General features: G+C 47.3%; 1 protein-coding gene across 2 annotated transcripts in view; it reads left to right on the top strand.

The window, feature by feature from the left end:
• Positions 1–2,986, top strand: part of SLC19A3 (solute carrier family 19 (thiamine transporter), member 3) — a 20,787-nt gene extending 17,801 nt beyond the window's left edge. For both annotated transcript variants that reach the window (XM_015417836.1, XM_015417835.1), the window contains exon 6: positions 2,267–2,986. In XM_015417836.1, the coding sequence (XP_015273322.1) occupies positions 2,267–2,428 (162 nt within the window). In that variant the 3' untranslated portion in view covers positions 2,429–2,986. The remainder of the gene's footprint in view (positions 1–2,266) is intronic.
• Positions 2,987–12,114: the final 9,128 nt, after the last annotated feature.

Genomic DNA, 12,114 nt, shown 5'->3' on the forward strand with positions numbered 1-12,114 from the left:
TGCTGTGATTTTCCTTTGTACAGCGTCCGGTGGTAGCAAGGGCACGATCCGAAGCTTCAGATCATCCTGCCCTGTCCTCAGCAGATGCCAGTGCTGGGTCCCTCTCCAGCTCCTCTTCCATGCCTGGAGCTCCAGGTTGCAGGGGCTTTTCTTTTGTCGCTGCCTCCTTCCTCTTCTTAGACCGCCCCCCCGAGGGAGTGTTCTTGGGACTTTCTTCTTCTTCTGTGCTTCGGATTATTCTGAACTCCACTAATTTACTAAGATTTTTTTAAGAGGTGCAGAACCTAGGCTAAGGTATCCTTCTTGGAGCGGTAGGGCTGTCCAAACTGGAGAGGTGGTCTTGCTCTGCTCCAGGTCAGTTGCACAAAGATTTGCAGAGCCCTGCCTGGAGCAAAAGGAGACATGACCTAGCCATCTTGGATGACTTTCCCCACTGAAGGAGAATGCTTTTTTTTTTTTTTAGTGACACAGGATACTAGTTTACATATTTTAATGGTTAATATTGAAGCTACAGAAACCTGGCACATGAACTATTTTTCAGCTCCTAAGAGCAGTCCTGAGGATTGGGCAGGATGGTGGGTAGATTGGGTAAGGTAACAGATTCCACTGGTTCCTAATGCCAGGAGAAATCTGCCATCTGCAAACCTTCTAGACATGAATGGCATCCTTACATCTTGATTCAGGAGCATGTAATTTATGATATTTTCCATGTAGTTCTCAGGGAAAGTTTGACCCCCCCCCCCAAATCTGTGAAATTTGAGAAAGGACTGGTCTATTCCAGATGCTTCTGTAACAGTCCCCTAGCACACATTCAGTTTCCTTTTCCCCCTTACAAGCCCCCATCCCTCTCCTTGTCTAAAGCTTACTTTCCAAACACAGTGAAAGGGGGATGGAGACAAAGGGAAGGGCTGCTTCACAGGCCTGGGGAAAAAAAACACAGGTTGCTTACCTGTAACTGATTTGAGTGGTCATCTGTGCAGTCACACCCATGGGACATAGGATCTCCAAATGGATTGTCGAGACTATTAAGCTATGCTACCAGTTGGCTAAGCGCCCATTGCCCTTGCGAGCACACTCTACAAGATCCATGGCTGCGTCCACAGCCTTTTTGAAGGGTGCTTCCCTGTCGGCGATCTGTGGGGCTGCGACACGGTCTACTCCGAACACCTTCATCAAGCACTACGCTGTTGATGTTCGTGAATGCCAAAGAGTGGACCTGGGTCGCCTAGTCCTTTCGTCGGCAGAGCATTGAATTGCGACAGCTCCTACCTCCAGGTGAGCCACTGCTTTTCAATCTCCCATGGGTGTGATGCACAGAGACCACGAAGAAGATAAACAGGTTGCTTACCTGTAACTGATGATCTTCGAGTGGTCATCTGTGCAGTCACACCACCCGCCCATCCTTCCCCACGGCTGTCGCTTCAGTACTTCTCTCTGGTTATTGACATGACAGCGGTCAGAAGGAACTGGTGGGCTGTCCGTGCCCCTCCTCCTTGGGCATGCGCAGTAGGGTTCCCGAGCATGCCTGGAGGAGAGGCGCGAAGATCGCTTTGTGAACTTTGCATACCACCAATTCGGATCAGCGCAGGCGCATAATTCCATGGGTGTGATGCACAGAGACCACGAAGAAGATGAGTGGGTACTGGTTACAGCATCCTGTGTAATGCTTGGAATGTTCTGTGCTGGTTTAATACCTAGCTGAAATTCAGATTTCTTTGAGGTCAGATTGTAAAAAGCTCAGTATTTCAAGCTGTTTAGGAAACTTGACTTTGCATGCAGAACCATATTTTGTACCTTTCAGCAGTCTAAGACAATCGCAGCACACAAACACAGTCCTGGCTAATAGTAATTATCCAAATATAGAATAAATTCACTATAGAGATTGTAGCTAATGAAACACACCATATGCAGAACCTTATTTACATCTGTTCATTCCATGGTGGACCAGTTTGGACCCCAGTTTCAGCCATCAAAATACAGTAGATCTGAATTACTTGACTTTGCATAACTGCAAATAATATGTGATTATCCATCTAATCAGTATCAGAACAAGTTCTTTGTTATACAGACTAAGGGAAAAGTATAATGCACACATGAGTTTACACTACAGTCAAGGATCTGGGGATTATACTACTCTGTAGGCAATGCTTATAGTTAAGTATGCCATTGATAGACAAAATGGTTGATACTATCATTGGGAATGAAGACATGCATTTTTTGGAGAAGAGAGATGTTTCATTACCTATTCCTCTTTATTTTCTTGCAGTTCCTCATATATGGCAGCTATTTTGCTGCAATAGCTGGGATTTTTCTAATCAGAAGCCTTTATACTATTATCTCAATCAAATGCCAAACGAACATTGCTGGAAATCCTCGGACAAATGAAGCAGAAGATCAGAACATCAATGGCTATGCCACAAGATTGTGATTGAGTCCAGATGACTGAGCAGTTGAACAAAAGGAAGGAGGGTCTTGGTTCTACCTGAAATTACTAAAGCACAAAAAACAATACAAGGCTGCATAAAAATCACCAAGCCAAATTATTATCCCATTTAACAGATTTATCTTGTGGGGGGAAAAAATCAAGCCAAATTATTATCCCATTTAACAGATTTGTCTTGTGGGACAAAAAAATAGTTTATTCTATAGAGTAGTAAACCAGTCCCTATTTTACCTCAAAGCTGTGTAAACAAGCATACCATGTTCAAGTTGTGCTGTCTAGCATACTTCATATTTACAAGATTTACAAGATTTGTCTTATTGCAGCTCCCCAACCCACATGGCTTGTCTGGGGCGGGGGTGTGCATGTGTTCCTGACTTTGGGGAGGGGGGTGTCATAGGAAACTGCTGGTGGAGAAAACACATCTTATGCTTGGAAATAACCTACACATAATTCAATTAACCTTTCTTGAGATAGTAGTGGAAGTTCCAGTCCCACTCCCAAAAAACCTTCTTTGGACCCTATGGTCCTTACAAGCTACTGCCCAGTGTCTAATCTACCATTCCTGGGTAAGGTAGTGGAGAAGGCGGTGGCAACACAGCTCCAGGTTTTCCTGGAGGATGCTAATATCCTGGATCCCTTCCAGTTTGGTTTTCGCCCTGCCCATGGGATGGAGACGGTGCTGGTCACCTTAGTGGATGACCTCCGGAGATGCCTGGATCTAGGCAGATTGGTGCTGCTGATGCTTCTTGATCTGTCAGCAATGTTTGATATGGTTGACTACGATCTGTTAACCTACCGCCTCGCTGATGTGGGGATACGTGGGCTTGCCTTGCAGTGGCTGACCTCCTTTCTCCAAGGTCGAGGACAGAGGGTGGCACTTGGGGAATTATCTGTGACACTTGCTAGAATGTGGTGTGCCACAGGGTCAATTCTCTCCGAAATGCTGTTTAATATCTACATGCACCCCCTTGCCCAGATTATCCAGAGGTGTGGGCTGGTTAGTTACCAATATGCGGACAACACCCAGCTTTATCTACTGATGGATGGCCACCAGGACTCTGCCCCAGAAAATCTGGACAGGGTATTACAAGCTACAAGCCATGGCTGGTTGGTTACAACAGAGCAGACTGAAACTGAATCCATCGAAGACAGAGGTCCTGTACCTGATTCGCAAGGGACTGGAATCGGGCTTCCAACCTGATGGGGCCCTATTGGTGCCGGTGCCAAAGGTGAAGAGCCTGGGGGTGTTCCTGGATGCCTCACTAACTATGGAGGCCCAGGTGGCCACCACTGCAAGGTCTACCTTTTTCCATCTGAGACAGATCAGGCAGTTGGCCCCATATCTCACTCCCCAGGATTTGGCTACAGTGACCCACGTAATGGTCACTTCCAGATTAGATTATTCTAATTATCTCTATGTTGGGCTGCCCTTGATTCTGCTCCATTAACTGCAGCTGGTGCAGAATGCAGTGGCATGGGTACTGATGTCGCTGCCGGTGCGGGCCCACATTAGCCTGGTGCTGCGCGAACTGCACTGGCTGCCTATTGAATATCGGATCCATTTCAAGGTATCAGTGCTTACCTTTAAAGCCCTATACAGCCAGGGACGTCTGTCTCGCCTCAACTAGGGCCAGGGCCTTTTCAGCCCTGGCTCCTACTTGGTGGAATGAGCTCCCATATGAGATCAGGGCCCTGCTGGACCTTTTACAGTTCTGCAGGGCCTGCAAGATGGAGCTCTTCCCCAGGCTTCAAACTAGGGCAGTGGACATCCCTCCCTCTCTACTAGGCCTCCCCTTAGTGGGTCAGAACTGCATACCAGAGATGGCATCTGTGAGGCCTTAATTTTAACGATAACTTGCATCGGATGAATGATGTTGTATTTTATTGACGTTTTAACTTTTAATTTTTGTATATTGTATTTCGTACCAAATTTGATGTAACCTACCCTCAGCCTGCTATGCAGGGAGGGTGGGATATAAATTGAATAAAATAAAGATTAACTTTTTAATTAAATGTGATTTTAAAATCTTTACTTGTTTCTATATAATAGGAACAGATACAAATGAAAACCGATGTACTTTATACACCTATAGTCCATTTTATTTATTGTGGGGAACAGGGCAGCACCAAGGTCTCCCTGTCTTTTCCAGCATATTTGCAGAATACTAACCCTTGCCTAGTTTAGGGTTAGAAAACCTATTATATTCTTATTCAAGGGAGATTCAATTACTTAGAAAGAGGTTCATCTCTTCTTAGGTTACTCCTTTCAATTAGCAACCTGACCTACTTCTCTATATCTTTCAGTTATCACGATACCCAGCAGCTCCCCATCTCCAGTAAAATGGACACCCAATACTGCATTTGTATGAAGCAAATAAAGACAGGGAGAATTGCTGGAGTAGGGAAGTTTGAATCTGAGAATAGATTTTAAGGGTTTAAAAAACCCAAAGTCCTGTGAAAGCCACAACTTCTGAACTGGAGGCAGGATTCACAACTCTCTCAAGCAAAGCTAACTAGGATTTAAAAAGAACAACAATCACTAGTATCATTAGTTTAAATTACTGTCAAATCCAAAGCAAAAAATCCTGTATGATGCTATGATCAGATATATTACTACCAAAACCAAGCTCTGTCAGCAAAATTATTCCTAAAATTAATCTTTAATAATGAAGGTGTGTAATAAGAGTTCCATGACAATTCCTCCAACATCTCTTCCTCCTCTTAGGTACATTCGACTAGACAAAGTGATGAGCCCCAGGTCACCCAGTGAGTTTCATGATTGAGTAAGGTTTGCCACATCCCAGACTGAAAGAAAAGTTGGGAAGGAATTGCACAAGGCTCCAGCAGTTTTAAGAAGAAATCTATTTCATTATTTGCATTCTTAAACACAAATGGTCAGATATGAGCTCCGAATATAAGAAATTGTGTTAAAATAATTTAAAAACGAATACAGCAAAATTCAGTTGCTGGCACATTTAGCCCATTGTTGTTTATAGCCTATTTGGCAGGGATTTCTGAGGTTTCAAGCAAATGTACTTCCCAAGCCATATTAATTGAGAGGGACAGTTTGCTGTTCAGAATACTATTTCCACATTAAAAAGGTGTGCCTACAGACATTTCCTAGGTATTTTTGCACATCCACATCAGAATGTAAGCAGGGAAAAAGTCACCTCAATGAAACCCATTCTGCTGGTGCAGAATCCTTTAGTGCCCTTGCTGAGGACTGACTCCCATTTTTCCACACTAAGACTGAATAGAACCATAGCAGAGATCGTCTGTGATATACTATCAAATGAATTTTTGTCAGTGCACTTTGCTTAAAAAGCATGCAGTTTTGTTATGTCACCACTTTAAAAGTATTTGTTATTAACTTTTGAACTTGGGGATGCGTAATTTGGGCTTGTACATCTAGCATTTTGAATGTTCGCTGATCCAGTAAAGGTTAGCTCCTCATTTGCTCGATATTATTGATCTGAGTACTGAAGGGCTAGACACCACATGAACAGCAGGGGCAATACCACAGAGGAACACACAAAAGCTTCCCAACATCAGAGTACTTTGCATTTCACTGAGGCCAGCATCCAGAATTCTATATGAAGAATTTGATTGCAATTCTATACGTTCACATGGGGGGGGGGGGAGAAAAGTACCCATTCTTTAAATACCAACCCTTCCATAAAAGGAGTTCAGATTCAGGCAGGTAGCCGTGTTGATCTGAAGCAGTAGAAAAAAGGGTTGCTTACCTGTAACTGGTGATCTTCGAGTGCTCATCTGTGCATTCACACCCATGGGATACAGTGCGCCTGTGCTGGATCGATCGGTATTGTAGCAAGCTCTTAACGGATTTTCGCACCCAGACCTCAGGCATGCGCAGGAACCCCACCACGCATGCCCAGAGTGGTGGGTGTGGACATCCCGCCAGTTCCTTCAAACCGCCAAGAATCAACCCCTATGAAAAATGTAGAAGCTGACAGCAGCAGGGAAGGAGGGCGGGTGGTGTGAATGCACAGATGACCACTCGAAGATCACCAGTTACAGGTAAGCAACCTGTTTATCTTCGACGTGGTCTCTGTGCTTCACACCCATGGGAGATTAGCGAACAGTGGCCTACCTGGAGGAGGTGCGGGCAGGTCATTACTGCGAAGCCGAAGATAAGATGTGACATCCCATGTTGGTACGAGAGTTCTTTCAGACATCTAGGGTGTAGTGCCTTATGAACGTATTAGGCGTAGCTCACGTAGCAGCTCTACAAATGACCATTAAGGTCCCTGGAGTAAGGCAGTTGAGGCTGCAACAGCTCGGGTTGAATGAGCCCTGATAGGGCCAGACAATGGGTGCTTAGTGATAAGATAGCAGAAGCAGATGAGACCTATAATCCACCTTGACATACGCTGAGCCGTGATGCGAGTTCCCAGCCTTGCTGGTGCATAGGAGACAAACAGTTGACAGTCACGTCTCGTTGGACGGGTTTTGTTTAGGTAGAACAGAAGCACACACTTAGTATCCAACATGTGTAACAGCCTCTGCTCTGGGGATGTCGGAGCAGGGAAGAAATCCGGGAGGAAGACCTCTGCTTGTAGGTGAAATTCTGACACTACCTTTGGCAGGAACGAGATGTCAGGTACGAGGCGGATGCCGTCTGGCAAAAATGACAAGTAAGGAGTGTCATGTCTGAAAGCCAGTATTTCTCCAATTCGCCTTGCTGAAGTGACAGCCACCAGAAAGGCTGTTTTCCAGGACAGGAATTTCATGTCGCAAGTTGCTAGCAGCTCAAAGGGTTTCCTGGTGCGTTGGTGAAGAACCAGGGGAAGGTCCCAGGGGACGACAGGACTTTTGATGGGAAGGTAAAGGTGTAACAGTCCCTTCAAAAAATGTGAGAACAGTGTGCATCCTTCAACTTGAACACGGTATGCCGAAAGTGTGGCCAAATAAACATTTAACGAAGAATGTGACAGTCCCGAGTCAGTGAGATACAGGAGGAATTTGAAAACCTTCTCGAGATCTTCGGAGGTGGCTCGAGGGGCATCCTCACCCAAGGAGGAGCAAAACCGTAGCGACTTGTAATGATAAGATTTTCATGTAGTGGACTTTCTGGAGTTTAGCAAAACATTTGCTATGCGGGAGGAAAAGCTGTTGGCGCTACTCTCCAGGCTGTCTTCATTCATGGCACATCGTGGTATAGGAGAAGGGACTTGGTTAGGAACAGAAGGTCTTGTGCTGGAGGAAACGGGTGGTAGACCCCCGCTGACAGATCGAGGATGGCTGAGAACCATGGTTGCCTCAGCCACCACGGGGTTATGAGGATGCAGTCTGCTCTGTTGCTGATGATTTTGCGGACCAGTGGAGGCAGTGGAAGGAAGAGGAAGAGAAATTCTCTGGACCACGGGTAGAGGAGACCATCCCCTAAAGACTATGGGTCCCTGCCACCTCAGCTGTAGAACAGAGGACACTTTTTGTTTGTCCTGGTGGCGAAAACATCTATCTGGGGGAACCCCCACTTGCGGAAGAGTGGGAGAAGGTAAGTCGGATTCATTTCCCACTCGTGCAGACTGAGTCCTGCCCGACTCAGGTGGTCTGCCTGCACATTCATGTGCCCGGGATGTGCGTAGCGACTAGGAAGATGTTGTGGGCGATGCAGGAGTCCCATAACCAAAGGGCGAGGTTGCAGAGGCGTTGTTGCAAAGGCCCCCTTTGCTTGTTTACATAGCTGAGGGCAGTAGTATTGTCCGTGAGGACCGTGACACACTTCCCCTTGATCACGGGCAGGACACTGGTGATAGCGAACCATATCGCAAGCAGTTCCAGAAAGTTCTGTTTCTGTGTGTCCCATCTGCCTCCGACACAAAGTCCCATCATGTGGGTGCCCCAGCCTGAGAGAGAGGCATCTGTAGTTAGGGTAATTTGGGGTGATGGAGGATGGAAGGGTGCTCCCTGGAAAAGGTTGGAAGGGGCGGTCCACCAAAGTAAAGAGTCCCGTACTTTGACAGGTGGGAATAGGTGGGTTGAGTGTGTGTCTCGCTCTGGATTGAAATTGTGGAAAAACCAGAGTTGCAGGTGGCACATTCTCAACTTGGCAAAAACTAGGACTGATGTAGTAGCGGCCATGAGGCCGAGTAGCCTTTGAATTTGGAAGGCTGTCACTGAAGGCCGAGTACACATGACAGTGGCTAGATTGACGATGTTGGCGGCTCTGTTTTGTGGCAGGTAGGCTGTGCAATTTGTGGAGTCCAGTAGTGTAGTGTAGTGTATTTTCTGGACCAGTTGAAGTTGAGACTTCTCCAGATTTACTTGTAGACCCAAATTTCCCAGGAGGGTTAGTGTCTCGTTGATGTTTGAGACTAGGGCGTCCCTGGAAGTTGCAACCAAGAGCCAATCGTCGATGTATGGGTAGATGGAGATACCCTTGAGACGAAGGAAGGCCGCGACCACCATCATTGTCTTTGTGAAGACTCTTGGTGCACTCGAAAGGCCGAATGGCAGAGCTGCATATTGGTAGTGATGTTGACCAATTGCGAAGCGTAGGTATTGGTGGTGGGACGGGTGGATGGTGAGGTGGAAGAACAAGTCTTGGAGATTGAGGGTGGCCATCCAGACGTTCTTCTGGAGAAGTGGCAGAATCTGCTGCAAGGACACCATGCGGAAGCGGTGGTAGCTCACAAAGCAGTTTAGCACCCGTAGATCTAAGATTGGTCGAACGCCTCCATCCCGCTTTGGAACGGTGAAATAGCGGGAATAGAATCCCCTGCTCTGTAGATGTAGTGGCACTGGCTCGATGACTCCCTTGTGCAGAAGGATGTACACTTCTTCCATAAGGGCTGGGGAAGGGGGTGTGGAGACAAAGACAAGAGTAATGGGGTTCTGAATGAATTCTATGCGGTAACCCTGGGTCAAGATGGACAGCCCCCATTCGTCTGTGGTGATGAGGCGCCAAATTTAGAGGAAGGGGGTTAGATGACTTGGATGTGACTGGAAGACATGGAAGTCAAAAACCCTGCTTGGTGGACTTTGCCTGCTTACTGTTGCAGGATTGTTGTCCCAATCCAAATCTAGGTTTCTGAAAAGTGGGCTTCTGGCCTCCAGAGGATGTACGTGGCCTCCATTGCCGGTCAGGAGACTGACTGTTTGGGGTACGTTTTTGCCAGGGTCTAGACCAGGGACAAGACCGGTATTGCTGCCTCGTGGATGAAGAAACGCCCAGAGCACGAGAAGCTTTTATGCTTTTATCCATATCGTGTAATATGTTGTCTGTGGTACTATTAAACAGACCAAGGCCATTGAATAAGAGGTCCTCTACGTATGACCTAGTATCTGGCTGTAGATTGGTGTTACGTAGCCAGAAATGTCTTCGGAGAGCTATGGCTGAAGCCATTGTCCTTGAGCAGGTGTCTAGGGCATGTTTAGAGGTATTAATTTGTTGTTTTGCCAGCACCATGCCCTCCTTTTGGATGATGCAGGCTGCCTGATGCTTACCTTCTTGAAGGTTTGCCAGAATTCGGAGAGCCACAAAGTGTATTGGTATCTACTCATACACGCTAAGTAGTTGGTGGTCTTCACCCATAGTGCTCCAGTAGAGTAGAAACGTCGTCCGAATGCATCTAGCTTTCTGCTCTCCCTGTCTGAAGGAGCAGAATGGGTTCTCTTTGACTTGGATGAGGAAGTAACTACCATTGAGTTTGGTTGAGGATGGGCAAATAAGAATTCTGCTCGTTTCTTGGACTCTATACATATGGTCCAAGTGACGTGTGGACACTGGAGCTGATGACGGTTTATCCCATGGAGCTTTAGCTGCCTGTAACAGGACCGTGGACATGGGTAGTGCTATAGCCATCGATGTTATCTAGTTGTACCACATCAAAAACGGCATCTGTAACCTGTGGTTGTGGTTGTACGACTGAACTTTTCACGAGGTCTCCGTAGGAAGTTAAATTGTCAGATGGAGATATAGGTTAGTCATCGGCTACTGCCTGGTTTGGAGAAGGCTGGTCAGGGGAGCTGTGTACATCTGAAGCACCCGTATCAGAATCCTCATCCACAGAGTCAGAGGAATCGGGCTCTGGTAATTGTACCAGAGTGGTTTTGATCTGACTGGTTGGATATGTTGATGGTGGGATAGGGGGACTGGGAGGACGATATTGATCCAGTCGATGTCGAGGAGGGTCATCAGATGGATGATCCGGAGGACGGGAAAGAGATGCTGAGGGCCTCGATCTATGGGGTGACCGTGACCTGTGGTCAGAGTAATGATCCCAATCAGAGTAACCTGCTGGAGTCAATCAAGGGATGGATGCGGGTGGATAAGCCCCATTGAGGTAACGTAGTTGGCGGTGATCCCAGGAGAGAGCAGGTGGTGGGGGCAGGAAGACTCATGGGGATCTACTCCTGGAGCGGGAGCGTCTGGGAGTCAGTGTAGCATCTCGTCTCCGTGAGTGGCCCCTATTAGCCCAATCATCAATATCGAAAGGCTGATCCTCAGCAAACAGACAGGGAGGATGACGTTGAGTGCTTTTAGGGATCTGTCGATGCCGATCTGGGTCGATATCGGCATGGAAGTCTGAGACCGTCGATGTCGATGACTGAGCAGAGGGAGAGCAATCCGTGCCCAGGGGACGACTGAGGATCTCGACATTATCGATGTCGGAGAAAGGACGCATGTCGACCACCGTTTCGTGGTCTAGCTGGTGTATTGGAGAGTCCATCAGCTGGATGGTCAGTATCGGTGGAGTGACTGGAGCCTCCGATGTCGGATGTCGATACTATCGTTGGAGCGGGGGGCACCTTAGGGGCATTACCTGGTGCAGGACCCGCGACTTTTCCAGACTTTGCCGCCTTTAGGGCCTTAGAGGAACCCTTTTTGGCAGACTTGCGCTCTTTACCCAATTTCTCCTTCTTTTTCATGGGAGTGGACGCCGAAGACTGCGCCGTCGGTGCCAGGAGCTTCGATGTTGACTGGACGATGTCGGACAAGGACTTTGATACCGGAGCCGTCGATGTCGATGGTCTTACCGGTACTTCTGGATCCATGACGGAAGCGGGATTTAGCGCTGATCCAGTAACGCCACCCGGAAACACGCCGCTCGGTTTTTCCTGGTTTGATTTGAAAACTTGGCACAGTGTCGACAGGACTCTGGTCGGTGCGTCTCGCCAAGACAAAAAATGCAAAGGGTATGGCCATCAGGCGGAGCGAATTTACTGCCGCACCCCTTACAACATTTGAAAAAGCCCCACTTCTTCTCCATAAAATAAATGAGATGGAGAAGAATTCGAGTTGAGGGGGCCAAAGGCCCAACTGAGGTAAAACAAAGAACTTCCCCCTCAAACTAAAAGTGGAAATAAGAGAAAAACTGAAGAGAAATCCAAAGAGCCTCTGAGGAAAAAATAACTACCAATCTGACTGACGAAAGGAAGGTGCTTCCAGCACGGCGGAAAGAAAGGAACTGGTGGGATGTCCGCGCCCACCTTTCTGGGCATGCGTGGTGGGGTTCCTGCGCATGCCTGAGGTCTGGGCGATAATCCGTTAAGAGCTTGCTACAATACCTATCGATCCAGCGCAGGCGCACTGTATCCCATGGGTGTGAAGCACAGAGACCATGTCGAAGATCAAAGTTTGAGTCCAGGGGCACCTTTAAGACCAACAAAGTGTATCTGAGGAAGTGTGTGTGCTCAGGGCCTCT

This window comes from Gekko japonicus, unplaced genomic scaffold (assembly GCF_001447785.1).
Source record: "Gekko japonicus isolate JY-2015 unplaced genomic scaffold, Gekko_japonicus_V1.1 scaffold302, whole genome shotgun sequence".
Taxonomy (NCBI): Eukaryota; Metazoa; Chordata; class Lepidosauria; order Squamata; family Gekkonidae; genus Gekko; species Gekko japonicus.